The following is a 16709-nucleotide window of genomic DNA, read 5'->3' on the forward strand; positions in this document are numbered from 1 at the left end:
TATGACAATTTTTTTTCACCACTTTAAGCTGATTCCATCTCCGAGATGGGAGAGAGGTGGCAGAGATTTGCTGACATGTCACTTTAGTAATAAACTCCTCTTTCAGCAACGTGCCATTGCCAGCACAGCAATCGGCTCGTGAGCTACAAACCCCACACGTGGGGCTCCTGCAGCCTCTTCCACGGGGCATCCCCAGGAACGTGGGACAAAACTCTGACCAGAAGGGAGGACCCAGCAACAATGGGACAAGGAGAGATGCAGGGGTGAAGTGGCACCATGAGGGATGCAGAACATGCTCTGCTCCTTCCTCACCTTAATGCAGGAGGGGTCACCACAGCCCTGAATTTATTCCCTCAGGATGAAAAGGTGAGAGGTTTGAAGGAGAAGGGCAAAGGTGGTGGATACTGGAGAATTAGGGGAAGTAACTTAGGTTAAGACATGAGTGTGCAGCTTAGCTCCATCCTCACTCCATCCCCACAGGGCTGCTGGAAGCTGCTCCCAGCCCATCCCAGGTGCTCAGAATTCCTTTACTGCTCAGGAACTGGAAAAAACAAAGGTGTGACACCTTGGCCTCTGCAAGCACCAGCTATATCTCCCACTGTGGGCTTGGGAAGTAGTTAGGTAAGCAATCAGAAGTCTCTGAAATAAATAACTGCAGCAGGATGAAAATTACCAGGTACTGGGTGTGGAGACTATCAGAATGGGATGACTTTTCCACAGGTCTGAGCCCTGGAGAGGCAGATGAGCACTGATCTGGAAATAAGGAATGTGCTGGTTGTGCAGGGAAGGGGGGGAGTTGGCTGGGTAGGGCAGGAGATGGGAATACCTAACTTGGGGTGTTCTCAGCTGGTGGGACAGGGTGGACAAGCAACACTCCCTCAGTGGGGTTATTGCAGCTCAGAGTGGGAGTGAGAGCCTGGAGCAAAATGGACACAGAGCTGGGCAGCCATCAGAGGAGGTTTAGCAACCATGGCTGGCCCTTTTCATCATCATCCTCTTCCCTGTCTGGCTTTTGTTACTCACACCAGGAGCCCAGCCTGATGCTGGGCACTGCTCTTTGAGCCCCCCTGAACCCCCCATGACTCAGTCAAGGCTTTCCCAGGCACAGACAGCCTGGAATGGGTTCCCCTGGCCTCCTCCCCCTGCAGGATTTCTGCACTCATTGACTGCAAACCACAAAGACAGCTGCCCAAAACCTCAGCAAGAATCACCCTCACTCAAACGCTGGCAGGAAAAGCACTGGAGTAGACATGGAGGCTCCCCCAGGACCTGGGTACTGGAACACACCACATTTACCCACTGGAGATTAGTTCTATTTTTCTATTGCACAATAAAAACACAGCAAGGCAAATTCCTGTGAATAAAGGAGAAAAGATGGGGCAGCAAAGAGACACAGAAAACAGACCCATCTCTGAAAAATAGTCTTTTCTGCTTAGCAAACAAGCACTTTCTGTTTGCACCCATCAAACAAACATGCTTGATTTTGTTTTGTTTCACAGCCAAGTCATCATTTCTCCAAAATTATTTCAAGAGCACAACAGGGGCCAAATAAATTTGCAAAACAGGCTTAGGTAAAGAATGACAGAGCTCACAGCCCTTTTCAAAGCCTGCATGGAAACCACAGGAAACATCAGGGTTAAAAAAAGCTTTGCCTCATGTTTAACTCAGATTTGACTTTTAGTGTTGGAATCAAAGAGGGGAACAAATGAAGGCATTGCATCACCCTGCCAAGGAAACCGGAGGAGATGGAGAGAGGAGCACCATGGATTCAGGGGGACACCATGCAGGCGCCTGTGCTGCTGATGGGAATGTCAGAGCCTCTCCATGGAAAGCGCTGACTGATGCCAATTAAAGTGAAATCATAATCAAGCCATTTGTTTTGGTGCCCAGAGAGCTGCTCCAAAGGTCTCAGCAATGCCTGGACCCAGTTCAAGCACTGCATGGAGGTTCAGGATGGGTCCTGTCCAGCATGAACCACTCGCTACTGGTGAGGGCAGAGCTGTCTGGACATGGTGGGAGGGGATGAAGATCAGCCTCATCCTCACAATCTGTGCCTGGGGACACAAGGAAGGACAGAAAACTCTGACCTTCACCTGCACACAATTCCTCAGTGTAACCCCAAAGGCAGGACCAACACATCCATCAATAAAAACACAGTACTGCTGGACACAACAACCTCAAGTCCCTTCCCTATTCCCGCAGGATTTGCTGCACCCAGGAGTAAATCCTACCCTTCCTATCCCAGGCAGCAGCCCTAACCCAACATCTAAAGCTTGATTTAAATTTAATACAGTGATCCAAAGTGCTGGTACCCACGACATGCCTGTACCCTCCAGCAGAAACGTCACGAGATAGAAGGAAACATCTGAACACCTCCAATGTCTCTGGTCCTAAACTGATTCCCCACAGTGGATTGTACGGAGCAAAGCCTTTGTAACAGAGAAGTCTCCTTGCAGCTTTCAATCCAACTTTTTTCCCAGCACTGAATTCACTCTGCTTGGAGGGACAGAGCTGAAAAGAGCCTCTTGGCAGGGCACTGCTGCTCGACAGCAGCTCGGGCTCCTCAGCACCTGCCACCCCGATAAAATAACCTATTTCCAACAGCCAAAGCCTCTCCTTTGGGAAGAGGGTGGGACAGCTCTTTCCAAGTGCTCGAGAGAAACAGCAACTTCTGCTGCTAAGTTTTCAACTTGCTCTTCCCTTTTGGCATCTGTGAAACAACAAGAAGGGACCTCTAGAAACATCTCTCCTTCCAAATCCTTGGCTGCAGCTCCCTGTCCTCCCACCTTGCATGGAAATGAGTGGGATTGGATTAGACCTGATTTTTTTTTTCCCTTCCCTGACTGCCACCCATGCAGGGCTGGGCAGAAGGTGGCCAGGAGCATGGCTGGGGTCTGCCAGAGCCTTTGTAGCAGCATTGCTATTCTGCACAAGTTAACTCCTCCACAACAGATCGATGGGCACACCGGGCTGGGAGGGGAGCAAGCAGGAAGATTCATGCTTCCTTGATTTCCTCTGGTTTTCGCATGCTCTGCTCCTCCCAGCTCCTGCCACGGTGCAGCACGACTGGGACTGACCGGGGGATGCAGCAGTGTCCCACTGCCTGCTGCGCCAACTGCTCCCACCTCAAACCAGCAGGAAAACACCTCCAAATGCCCAGGCAAAGCCACACTCCTGCATGTCCCTGTCACCACAGCAGAGCACCGAGCTGGCAGTGGCAGCAAGCCGTTCATTTCCAAGAGCAATCCCCGCTCCAGGGGCAGGACAGCAGGAATGTCATCGGCACAGTGGGAACAGAATCTGCACATCCCAAAGCCCACGTGCCCCTCTCCTGGGGCACACCTGTATTGACAAGGCACCTATCAAGGGACACAGACATCCCTTGCCGCCAGAGCAGCTCCCAGCTCTACTGGGATAACCCATGGCAGCTCGAGGATGATGGCACATTGCTGTCCTCACTCCCTCCCTCCCCAGAGCCACCTCCCAGGGGCAGGATTTGTCCCCCTTCCCATGGAGCCTCCCTGACAGAAGACTCCCTCCTGCTGACTCACCCAAGCTTCCCTTTGTTCTGCTCCAACACCAGCGGCCACCCAGTGCCAGGGCAGAGCACCTCGATCCTGCTGTGGATCAAGATCCCTGATCTACACCCAAAACCCTGTGCAGGCCCCCACAAGAGCCTCTTCCCATAAGTTTGCAGAGTGCCCACCCCATGTGTTTCACTGCCCAGACCCCCAGTAACCCAAAGCCCTCCTTCTTATACAGCAGGATCTGTAGGAATTTTGGCACTTGGGAGAACACAGCGATTCAGGAAAGAAAAGGAGCCACTACTTTTTAAAGCCAAGCTCAAATTCCTAAGCAAGACACTCTGTCCTCCATCCTCTGCCACCCATTTTCCAGCCTCTTTGCCCAGTCGTGCCATGACGCAAGACAAATCCAGAAGAATGGCCACAACACAGCTCCCACCCCACCAGGACCACTCAGGGGCTGGGGAGGGGGACACAAGACTTGGCCGCAAACAACTGAGTTGCAGGAAAATTCCTGCTGAAATTCCTCCCGGGGCTTTCTTTTCTGCCCTGGCTTGGCCCCTCTCCACTGGCTGGCGTAAAGCAGGAGTGCGGTGTCACCGCACACACCCAGCTGGCCCCGCAGATGTTGGTGTCACCTATGCAATGCTCGAGAGCAGCAAAGTCGCTCCCGAGCATGCCGGAGTTGCAAGCGCCGTTTCCCAGCGCTGCAATTAAAACCTGCCTTTTGATTTTTAATGTCCCTATCAAACATCCTCTGGGATGACTGCGCCCATCTGCTGTGAGGACAGGGACGAGTGTCTGGGCATAAGATGTCCCACAAATTAAGCTGAGCAAAATTACGGATTCCTTGGCAGCCCCTGGACCCCTCGGATCGCTGCTGCAGGAGGCAGGACCCTGGTGCAACGCCCAGCCCCCATCTCTCCCCTTCCCACGGAGGGAATGCTGCCAGGGAGCAGCAACCCCTTGCCTCTGGAGCACGGGGATTTTTAAGGAGCGGAGCACTAACTTGCCCGGGGCCATCCCCGTCCTGCACTTCCAAATTCCAGCAGGTCTGGACCTGAGATAAAGGCACAAAGCCACACCAGGGGGTCACCAACTCCCCTTTCCCCAGGCTGGGGCGGTCTGACATGGATGAAGACACCCCGGGCACTGCACTCCAGGAGCAGAGCAGGATTTATCTGCACCGAACGCGGCCGAAGTGCCCGAGCCATGGTACCGACAGCAGCAACTGAGCCCCTGCCTCGCACTGCTGTGGGGCAGGACGCCAAAAGGGAATCACACTCCCTTATTTTTCAACCCCAGTAACTTTCCCGAAGACAACTGGGAGGGCTGAGCCCAAGCCCTGGCACTCCAATCTCTCAGCTCGCTGCCCGGTATCATCATATACCGCCAACAGGCACGGCGCATCTCCCGCGGGGAAACTGAGTCACGACCCCAAAGTCACCACGCAAGCAGGACCCCCGACCCCCCCAAGCCCCCGTCCAGCTGCTCCTACCTGAGCGTGGCGCTCTCCCCTTGCCGCACTGTCACGTTGTCCATGGCTTTGGGGAAGGTGGCATCTCCGCTGCGCACGGGCACTCCTGCGGGCACAAGGAAGAGCAGCCTGAGACAGAGGACGACCAGGCACCTCCAGGGCAGGGCCAAGCACCCACCGACCCCCATCCTGGGCAGCGGGGACTTTTCCAACAGGCAAAAAACACACCCGACAAGGCGAAAAGGGGGAAGGGGTGGGTGGAGAGGAGGGATGGGGGGGAGCAAAACCACCGGGGCGAGCGCTGCGGAGCTCCACGGAGATCAGGAGAGCCCCCGGCAAGGCTGGCTGCGAGCGCTGAGCCTGCCGAGCGGCATCGGAGGGAGTCCCGCTGTCCTCGGGCGAGGGAGGAGGACGGGAGGGCCGGGGGGAGGAGGAGGAAGAGGAGGAGGAGAAGTGGCAAAGGTGCTGGGCGAGCCGGTTCTTCGGGCAGCAGTCCGAGGCTCACTTGGGCGAGGAGGCGCCGGGGGGGGCCCAGCTGTACCCCACTCCCGCACGCTTGTCCCGAGGCGGGGGCAGTCCAAAAACCAGTAAAAAGCCCAAAAAACACCCCCGAGGCGAGCTAGCAAATATGTCCAGGTGCAAGAAGGCACAGCGGGCAAAAGCCTTCGGGATGCCCTGCAGCTCCTCTCCTCCCGCCCCGCTGCCGGGGGACTGGTCCAGGCGGGATGCAGGACGGGGATGAGAGGACGGCGGGATGCAGAATGCGGGGATGTCAGGCTGCCGGAGTCCCTGGCTGGCCTCAGCGGCGGGCGGGGGAGATGCGGGGGGGCGGCGGCGACAGCAGCACCCCGGCCCCGGCCGGCAGCATCCCCGGGGTTGTCATGGCAGCGGCTCCAGCGCTGCCCGGCGCCTCGGCTCCCGCACGGCCCGAGCCCCGCACACGGGCGGGCGGGCGGGCGGCAGCGGGGCGGGATGCGCAGGAGGACACGCACATTAACCCCCGCCGCGCCGCGCTCTTCGGGGGGATGGCAAGACCCCCGCTCCTTTCTCCTCTCTCCCCCTGCGCTTACCTGCGTCCCGCAGCCAGCACCGCACAACTCTCCCCTTTGCCCTCCTCTATCTCTGCACCATCCCCATCCCAGGCGGCAAAGTCACTGTGCAGGAGGGGAAACTGAGGCACGGGTAGTATCCCCCTCCTTCCCCCCAGCCAGGTGATGATGAGGAGAGGCAGGAGCGTGTCCTCCTGGTCCCCTGCACCTCACAGACACGGAGTGAGCTTAAGTGGCAAATTCCTCCCCAGCCGCAAGCACGGTCCCCAAGTACTTTTTATCAGCTCATAATTTAACAAATATCACATCTGCTTATGCCGAGTAATTCCTCCTTCCCTCCGCTAGTGGCTAAACACATTAATATTCCCAGGCACAATTCCATGCTGGTAAAAAGGTGCTGGGGAGCATCCTCAGAGCAGAGAGTCCTGGAGGCAGCAGTCAAATCACAGCTTTTGGGGTGCTGCACCCCTCAAACCCCCCCGCTGCCACGGCCCAACCTTAGGGAACACAGCGTCTCTCCCCTTGCTGTGTCCAGTGACTTCCCTGCTTTGCCTTGCCCAAAAATCCTCCCTCCATTCCCTCACCGTGTGCTCGGCAGCTTTTGCACGGCGCTAACGTGGGGTGGTGGGGTTTTTTGTTGTTGTTTTTGAGTTTGCTGCTGGCAACCTGAGCTGGATTCAAACTGGTGACCTAGATGTGAAAGGATCCATAGCCCGTTACTAATCCCTGGAGTCTCCGAATCCCCTGTAAACTACTGCTTAATTCACTAACTGTGCTATTTAATCTCTAAAACATTATGAGCTGTGCCGGGCAGAGGAAACACTCCATCAAATAAAGCTTTATTATTATTGTGCATGCTGACTGGTCATACGAGAAGGGGATTGCTCTGCAAGTCTCTCCACTTTTTCCTCGTCTGAAGATCTCTGCTCCCTGAATTTAGCGCTGGTGGGACGTGCTGCCTCGAGCCCTGTGTTTTCCCAGAGGAAACGGCAGCTTTCCCCAGCTCTTGGCATAAGGAGTTCAATCCCCGCAGTGAACTCGGCTGTCGGAACTGGCAAGAGAGGGGGGAACGCCGCATTCAGCGATCCTTCGGGCTACAAATTACATGGGAGGGGTCTCTGAAACATCACCGCATAAGGAGAGACCGTCAGAGGCAGGGGAAAAGACTGTCCAGGGCTGTGTCATTGCACCGGGGTGTACAAGAGAGCAAAGAATAAAACACAGCAATCCTGCTGATTGCTGCGGCATCCAGGCACCCCTGGCAGGATGGGAACCCCGCTGGGATACCTGCAGGACCATCACACAAGAGCTCGCTCTTTGTGGGGCTGCTCCTTTGAATGGGCAGAGACCAACTCCTGTGTCAGCAAAACCAGAGGGATTCCAATAACCACAGCCAGTTAACCTTTTAACACTGAATTCAGCCCCGGATCGCCAGGAGCATCTTAAATTACGAGCGAAAAAACACCTCCCTGCATTGAAAGCATGCGAGGCTGGGGCAGATGTGACCTGCAGAGCTGTTCCAGCCCTTGCCAGGGCTGAATTTGGCCCACTGTTAGGAGATCATCAGCAGCATTGTTTGAAAATCCCAAGGAATTTACATCCAATATGCTCCTGCATACTAAAGCCGGGCAGAATCCCTGGTCTCCCTCCCTCTCTTGCATACATACAATGTACATATAAATCAGCCTGTCACAGCTCGTCTCTTTTCTGACAGCTGTAATTGCTTCGGACTATAAAAATATCTATAGACAATAAACACAACGCAGGAAAACAGCAAAGAGAAAACCAAATCAAGGTTCCTTTAAATAATTCAGTTGCTCCAGCAGCAGTGGAGCCAGCAACTGAGTCCAGCTGTGAAGGTTCAGCAGCGAGAGAAAGAGAGCTTTGTAGCCTTCTCTGGGGATGAGAGAGTCTTTTTTTCCTTCATTGGGTTTTGACCACAGCAGCAGCAGACTTTGCTGCGCACGGGCTGAGCCCATCTGAGCACCAAACAGCCTCTCGCTTTCAGCTTCTTCCCTTTCTTCCTACTTAGGTGAAAGTCTTTTTTCCCCCCTCATCTCGAGCAACAGGCAGGAGACAAACAGAACGAGCCAAGCACAGCACATTCGAGGTGCGTCTTTATCTCCGCATCCATCTCACCGCTCTCCTTTCCAGCAAGGCTAAAGGCCCCCCTCTCCTGGCAGAGACCACAAACAGGGCAGCAGGAGCAGCAGGGGCTGGACAGGGTGGGAAGTGATGCATGGCAAGGATGGAGACAGGAGAAGGATTTTCCCCGCTGACAGGAGGATGCTGAAAGCCTGGATGGAGAAGGGGTCAGAAGGAGCAAGGCCCTGTGGGTTTGCTTCCCAAAGGAGCATCTCTGTCGATAGCTGGGGAGGAGGAGGTTCAGAGGCAGAGCAGGGAGCAAATCAGTCCCAAAAATGTCCCACAGGGAAGAATGATGGCATTTGGATTGCTGCAAGGGACGCGACTCTTTCTGCAAGGACCCTCCCAGCAAACACTGCCCCAGTCTCCGGCTTTTCATGCAGATCCAAGCCTTAAGCAGCTAATCTGCAGATTTGAGTGGTCCCAAGGGGCGATAATCAGATGCAAATTCGAAGTTCAAGTTCCTCTATCAAGGGAAACAACAACATTGCTGCGTTTTCTCCAGCTTCATCCCAAGTATCCAGCACGACTCTATCTTCTAATTTATTGTAGCTGCTTGCAGGTCCAAGTTAAAGATCCTCCCATCCTGCAGACCTGTCTGCAAACCTATATTCATACAATCCTACACCTCCCCACACCAATGGATTTCATTCCTGGAGAACAAAAAACTACTTTCAATAAGTAGGTCATAGCAAGGCAATTCGTACGGCCAGATTTTCCTTTTAATTCCTTTTTTCCCTTTTCAGGGAGTAGATAGATGGCAATCTATAGCCCCAAAGTGGAAATTTATTTTTAATCTGAAATGGCCAAATATGATCAGAAACATAACTTATGCTCGAGACACCCTCGTTCCTTCCAAATGAAAACACGATTTTATAACGCCAGCCGTGCTATCGCATACCACATTATTCTCCAATAAGATCCGAGTTGCACAAAAAGTGCTTAATTTCCTTGGCATTAGTCAGGTGAATGACACACGAGTTCGGGGGAGCTTTTCCTGAATAACTGCTGAGCCCTCCGTGTCTACAGCCATTCACCGAAGCCACAAAGGACGCGGGCTTCAGCTCCGCTCATTGCCTCATTTATCCCCTCGTTAACGGTGGCCCCAATTAAAGAACAATGATTGGGAGCCTTACTTGGCCGGAGCCGTTCTGAGCCCTTCTCGCCCCAAAGGCATTCCCGCTCGGAGCTGGAGAAATCGCCTGTTCAGGGCTGTTTCTAGGGCAGATTTTGGAATGCAAGCAGCATCCTCATGGGCGCTCAGCCCTCAATCTCTCTCAGGCAGGGACTCCCAGCACCCTCCTCATGGCGTTTAAAAACAACGCAGGAGACCCCATTAATCCCTGCTAGAGATGCTGTTAATATTTAACTGCAGTTTAGATAAACTTCCAGTAACCGTCCTATTAAATTTAAATAAAATGTGCTTTTGGGAGCCTTCCCCTAAAGCCACGCTGCCCTGCTCTGCCTGCACTTTGCACCAAGTGCCTCGCAGTAAAAAAAGGAACATTTTGTTTGCCCTTTAAAAAACTGCTGGGCTCGGGTTTGTCGCTTGCTCTCTTCGTGCTCAGGGACTTCAGAATTTTCAAGCACGAGTTAACTCCTTCCAGGGCACCCCCGGCTGAGCTGCAAAGCCTCAGCCAAGGGGTTGGAGGAGCAGGTACCGTGGAAAAGGCTGCAAATCTGTCCCAAACTGGTGCTACAAAGCCAGGACAGGGCTGATCTCCCTGCGCCATCTCACCAGCTAACCCAGAACATGTCCCCAGAGGAAAAGGAAAGCCAAAATGCCCCACAGAGCTCTGCCAGCCCTAATACACAGCAGCATCCTTGAGGATACTCAATATCTCATCCCTGGCAGTGTTCAAAGCCAGGTGGATGGAGCAGCCTGGGCTGGTGGGAGGTGTTCCTGCCCATGGCAGGGAGTGGGACTGGATGAGTTTTAAGGTCCCTTCCGACCCAAACCATCCTGGGATTCTTTGTACATTCCAGAGGGGCCAGGAAGTGCTGCAGCTGGGCCATCAGATCAGGAGGATGCAAAGCAGCCCTCAAGGCCTCACTTTTCCCTTTGGATTAGTCCTTTCTCCCACAGCCCTCAGTGCCTGGGCCTCTCACAGCAGCCCAGCCAGGCACACACGTTTATGAAGTGACACCTCTGTACGTCCAGGCTCCAGATCAAACATCTATGCAGAGAGTTAAAAAACGGATCAAAGAGCTACCAAGCTGCACTGGCACAGTGGGAATTATGAACTGGGATTGATCCTTGGTACAAATCAATATTGATTTCACATAAATCTGTTTCTCATGGCTTCCCTGTGAGCTTGTGCTGCTGTATGAACACCCTGAAAAACTTCTTTGGTACAGACTCTGCATGCCCAGCAGTGTTTGATTAGCTCAGGTGCCAGGGACAGTGATGACATGGGATAAAGCCATGTCATTATCCATCTAATGGCATTTGATATAAGTGTGTGACATTAACCCAGAGCTCTATGACTCAATCCCTGCAGTCAGTGAAAAGGGGAAAAAGCTGAAAGAGCTGAAAAGCAAAGCCAGACACTCCTCAGATCTCACCATGGATAATTGAGAGCTCCAGTACGGCTCCCTTAAATGTGAAAACACAAGGTTCTACCCGCTCTGAGGCTCTGCCCACAGTCTGGGGGCTCTGTGCTGGATAACTGTTTGGAAAAGCAGCTCCAAGAGTTGCTGTGCCTCCTCCTGGGATGGTCCCAAGGCAAACACACTGAGCCAAGCCTTTCCCAGCCCATCTGGATATCATACACAACCTCAACTGCAGGGAGCAGCAAAAAGCCTGGCTGGTTCACCCCCTCCAGCTCAGTTTCCCACCCCAAACCCTTTCTGAACAGAAAACTGCTCAGCCCCTACAAAACCAGGGGATGCAGACAACAGGAGAGGAACACATACCTCAGTTTAGACAACCATATGTAACAAAAAAGCAAATAGTAAGAGCAGAGTGCCTAAAATCCCTCTTAAAAGCACTGAATGTGCTCAGCTGTGCTGGGTGAAAGCCCAGCCCGCTGCCAGGTGTTCTGCATCCTTTCAATCAGCCTCTTGGGGAGCCACTGATGTCCCTATTGCCTGCACCTGCCTCCAGACTGGGAGCAGTCACCTCCAAACCAAGCTGTCCTTTCTGAGTCCCCACCAGCTGCTGCCCAAAATGGGCTTTTCCCCATTTTCACCTCAAATCAGCACCCATCTTTTGCCAGCCTGCTTCCCTGAAGTTGCCAAATTGCTCGAGTACGTTCCTTGGGAAAAAAGTCCAGGCTCGTTGCTGTCTGCCTGTATCAATTTGAATTTTGCCACTGGTCCTCTGACCCTCACAGCTCTCTGCATCCAAGAATAATATTAATAATAGTCATGCCATTAAGCAAGATTCTTGGTTTGAATCTGAAGATTTTGAGAAATGATCTCATAAATTTAATTCCCGGGGTACCATCTTTGAGCGTTAACAGGCACAGTCGCCTCTGAATTCTGGGAAATGAGCATAATTACACGGAGATCGACAAGGCACAAATGCCAAGAATTCTGTTAACCTTTAATACTGCAAAAAAACTCTCCCCTTGTAATTATCTCTTTCCTTTGTCTTAAATGTTACTGATGAATATTTAGTGGGATAAGCAAATAAAAGGAGGCTGAGGGGTGCGAGGAGGTGCAGTTCCCTGTGGGGTAAGTCTGAAAACATCCCAGAATCATTGTGGGTCAGGGTAGGATGGGAGCCCAAGTCACAAAACTGCTCCATGGGACAATCACATCCCCCCGTGGTGACACACAGCCATGACAGAGCCAGCAGAGGGGAATTTGAGTTACACCGAAATCCAGATTTATTCCCAGCACTGCTGCAAACGCACCTTCAGCCAGGTCAGTGAAGAGTGATCCCACAGCCCCCAGTGGGATGGGTTCAGGTGCCCTTTCTCCAAACAGAACTTTGCCTGGGAATAAAACTTCCCAGGTAAAAAACACATCACCTTTCAAACACATCCTCCCTAGGGCTGCAAATGGCACTGCCCTCTTGCTGCACATGGAGCCTGATGGAAAGAAGATTTTCTCCCGGTGTGAACTGCATTAATATCTGTCAGAGCTCTGGCATTTCTGCCTATAATGATGAAAAATATGTGCCGAGAATGCGGGGTGCTCTCAGCATCGCCTCCCTCCCCATGAAGTGAAATTAGAAGCAGCTGCTCCTGCTCCCGTCCTCTTTACAGCCCTACAACATTATCTGGGGAAGCTTGTTATTTGGGAGATGGCGTGGAGATAAGGGAGCCCCGCGACCTATCCGTATTCCAGCGGTGCTCTGCTGCAGACAGGGCTCAACCCTCCCCTCCCCGGAGCTGCAGACTGGTGGAAAGGTCACTCTCCTCTCTTAATGTCGTGTCAGAGCCACCGCTGAGGGAACAAGGCAAAGAAAAAGGCACATCTCCCCCACTGGGTGGAGAAAATCCAGCATTGTCCTGGGAGGAGCGTGCCAGCAGGAGCTGGTTGGGCTCTACCCACCTGCAATGCCAAATGCTTTCAGAGCGCTGCCCAGGAGCTCTGGAAGAGCTGGAAGGAGCTTCCTCCTGGATTTGAAGGTGCTGCTCTCAACCACATGCCAACAGCAGCTGGACCTGCTGATTTGGATGGGCAAGGAGGCAGCAAGTCCTGTGCCATGGAGGAGAGGGATTGCAGCACACAAGATACTGGAGGCATCAGGGGGACAGAGGATATCCCAGCCATGAGTGTGCCAGCCCCAGATCCCAAATTAAGCAATGCTTTTTGGGCCACTGAGGTTGTGAGCTGGCCCACCCAGAAGCTCCAGAGAGGCTGGAGCAGTCACAGAGCAAACTTTCCTTCCAGCCTCAAGGCCAGGCCTTTGCACATTCCCTCCCCCCTCACTCCAGGAGGAAGGAAGCCAAAGCAGTATTTATTTACAGAAGACTGGGGAGAAAAATGAAAGAGGTGAGTTTATTAAGTCCAACATCTCCCTCTCCCAGGAGGGCTCTGCACTTGGAGAGGGGAGGAACGCTGTCCCAGCCCAGGAGCAGGGCTGTGAGCAGCAGTGAGGGCTGCAAACCTCTCCAGGAGAGGTGACACCACAACCACATCAGACCTGGGGTCTCAGTGGCTCCAAACAGCCCTCCCAGCTACTCCTAACCTCAGAAGATGGCAGATGTTTGCTCTCCTCCTTTGCCTTTTCACTTTCTCTTTCCCTTCCCCTGCCTTCCACTGGAGCGAGGTTTCTGGTCTCCAAGCTGCTTTTATGCCCCTTTAAAAGGTTATAAAAGCTGTCTTTATATTCCAATAAAGGAATGTAAAAACAACTTTTTTTGCAGTTCAATAAACGTGGTTAACTTCTCCTCCCATTAATACTTTTTTGCCTCAATGCCACGTGCATGTGTGGGCAGCTCCAGGACATGGAGAAGGACGGGGCTTTGGGCATCACATCCCGAGGCAGGAGACAGCAGAGCATCCAAAGGGAGAAGGACCAAGGGGCTGTCCTGGGGGCACCCTGCTGGAGGCAGGTCTGATGCCAAGCAAAGACAGGCATCATAATCTGAGCTGCTGCCCAAAAAGGAGAGAGATGAGGATACAGCCTCACTGGATACTGTGCTGGTGCATTTACTCCAAAGAAAATTCCTCCTGGAAGCAGGTGTGAGCTCAGGGAAGGACTGTGCTGTGGCATGAGAAAAATTCAAGGGAGGAACTATAAATCAGGGGGTAAAGAGTTGCCCAGCAAGGTTTTTCCTCTTTTTGCAAAGGCCAGTGGATGTAAGGGATGATGAACTGCAGCCACCCTGTCCCCATCCCTGCATGAACCAGCAGCTGCAGCACCCAGGGCTGTGCCACCTCTCTCCTGGGTGACAAGGGACACGTCACTTCACTCCGCACTGCCAACCTCCTGCTCTTGGTAACACCACTTAGACCTTACAGGGCATGGGTCAGGAATTGTCCTGTCCAGAACAACAGTGCCACACGAAGCCTGACAGGTCCCTGCTCCCCATGCAGCCTCCAGACACAACTCTAATTATTATTTACCGTTCGTGCAGCCATCCCGTGGCTCGCAATCCGTCTTTCTCAAAAGCGTCCTTTTCCTTGGAAGAGGATCTAAACCTGTCCTGCTGCTCGTCCAACAGCCTCTCTAGGCATTAAAACAAGGAGGTTTATTATTTTTGGTGACAGCCTGTTCTGCAAGGTGAACACAACTCATATGAATCAAACCGACTTGGATTTCATACATCATCCCCCAGCAGCACCAACGTGAAGGGCAGGAGGGGTTTGGCTGCTGAGTGCAGAGTGAAGCAGGGAGTTTATTGGTGCTGATCTGTCGGTGATGGGGGGCCTCTGGGGTGCTGGGACCGTGGCTGCTGGAGGGAGAAGAGTGGGGGAGATGTGAGTCCATAAATAAGGCAAGCTGGAGACAGCGACTACCAGGAGCTGGAGTGGAAGCCCAGCAGCAAGGCAGTGAGAACCTTTCCAGCTGTGTTCCCACTCTCTGATCTCGTTTCTCCTCTTCCTGCCCCTGCACAGGTACTGTGGGATAGGGACCAAACTCTGACTGGGGTAGGAGCAGGGCAGATGATCTTGTAATAAAATCCCAGAATGGTTTGTGTTGGAAGGGACCTCCCACCATGAGCACTTTCCACTATCCCAGGTTGCTCCAAGCCCTATCCAACCTGGCTTTCGACACTTCCAGGGCAGGGGCAGCCACAGCTCCTCAGAGAAACCTGTGCAAAGGCCTCACCACACCCACAGTTAGGAATTTCTTCCTAATATCCAACCTAACCCTGCCCCTGGCCAAGGGGCTCCTTGTCCCCACCACACACCCTGTCCCAGCTCGCTCCATCCCAGCCAGGCTGAGCCCTCCCTGCCACCTCCAGCTAATTAACACAGCTAATTGCCTTTGCCGGGTTCCTTTTTAAGGCAGTGGGAGAATGATGAGGGTGAAGGGAGAGGGTGAGCATTCAGGGCTCCCTGGGGAGCTCAGAAGCATTTACAGTCCCTGGCACAGGAAAATCCATACTCATCTTGGCTCTGGGAGGCAAGGCTGCTCTCCCACACTCCTATTAGCAATTCCCAATCATCTTTTATTAGGCCTGCATTGATTTGCTGCTCATTTCGGTGGGAATGGAGAACTAAGAGCCTCAGCCTGGCCTCAGCTGAGGAATCGAGGCACAGAGCTGATGGAGCCAGAGGAGATCTTGGGGGATGCTGCCCCGGGTTCAGCTGTGCCATTACACAGCAAAAGTAGAGCTGTCCTTTCAAAACAGCCTTTCACATCCCACAAAGCTGGGAAGCATGTGACAAAAAGAGATCAATGGTAGGAGGGGCTTAGGCTCCCCCTGCTCTGTATTTAGGGTGCTTGTTTCATACTGGGGAGGGGAACATTGTCTAGCAGGGATTCCTGGGAGAATTCACCTGGATCCCACACTACAAGCCCCAACCCTGCAAGGCAGCTTGGGCCGCTTATTAATCCCTGGGAGAAACAGTCTTCTAAGACTACTCTAGTTTCCAAGCCAACATTTCCATGTAGCTTGTGAAACACAAATTCTGTTAGGAATCATCTGAATATTTTGTTCTAATAATGCCATAACACCAGCGTACCCATTAGCACATACACAGAAAGGAGTATTTGAATATCAAAACAAAGCAAATTTACAGTCATTTTTTTCCTCTCCTGGCAAAGGCATCACTGCTAGTTATCAGTTTCCAACTGTTTGCACCACAGCTTTTCCATGCTTGTCCCTGCTGTCATCAAACCTGCTGCTCCCTGCACCCCGTGTCCTGAGATAACCCGAGATGTGCAGCCACAGCTACAAAAGGGCCTCACAGCCCCTGGGGAGGAGAAGGGCTGAGAATGACAGGGTGGCAGAGGAGATGGTGGGAGATGCAAATCTCCAGCTGTGTGAGCCACAGATAAATTCCTCTGCACCCGGCAACTCCATCATAACACATCACAACATCCACCTCATCCCATCCTCATCACCTCAACACCCACCTCATTCTATTATTGCTCTCACCTCATCCCATCACAGCACCCACCTCATGCCATCACAGCACCCACCTCATCCCATTATTGTTCTCACCTCACCCCATCCCAATGCCCACCTCACCCCATCACAGCACCCACCCCATCCCATCACAACACCCACTTCATCCCATCCTCGCACTCATCTCATCCCATTATTGCTCTCACCTCATCCCATCATGCACCCACCTCATTCGATCACAGCACCCACCTCATCCCAATGCCACCTCACCCCAACCCAATGCCCACCTCATCCCATCCTAGCACTCATCTCATCCCATCCTAGCACCCATCTCACCCCACTGTTGCTCTCACCTCGTCCCATCATGCACCCAACTCATTCGATCATCAATCAAGACATCCACCTCATCCCATCACAGTACCCACCTCATCCCATCCTAGCACCCATCTCATCCTATTATTTTTCTCACCTCATGCCACCACAGCACCCATCTCATCCCACCACAGAACCAACCCCATCCCAGCAGAATGAGGAGGGA

General features: G+C 52.9%; 1 protein-coding gene across 3 annotated transcripts in view; it reads right to left on the reverse strand.

Annotated features, from left to right (window-relative positions):
- LOC121340818 (protein CEPU-1) overlaps nt 1-16709 on the reverse strand; it is a 356426-nt gene that overhangs the window by 133826 nt on the left and 205891 nt on the right. For 2 of the 3 annotated variants that reach the window (XM_041413821.1, XM_041413819.1), the window contains exon 1: nt 5023-5189. In XM_041413821.1, the coding sequence (XP_041269755.1) occupies nt 5023-5189 (167 nt within the window). Of the gene's footprint in view, nt 1-5022; nt 5190-16709 lie in introns of those variants that run through there. The other variant, XM_041413820.1, reaches the window with a different exon arrangement.

Source organism: Onychostruthus taczanowskii, unplaced genomic scaffold (assembly GCF_017590055.1).
Source record: "Onychostruthus taczanowskii isolate IOZ18803 unplaced genomic scaffold, ASM1759005v1 scaffold43, whole genome shotgun sequence".
NCBI classification, from domain to species: Eukaryota; Metazoa; Chordata; class Aves; order Passeriformes; family Passeridae; genus Onychostruthus; species Onychostruthus taczanowskii.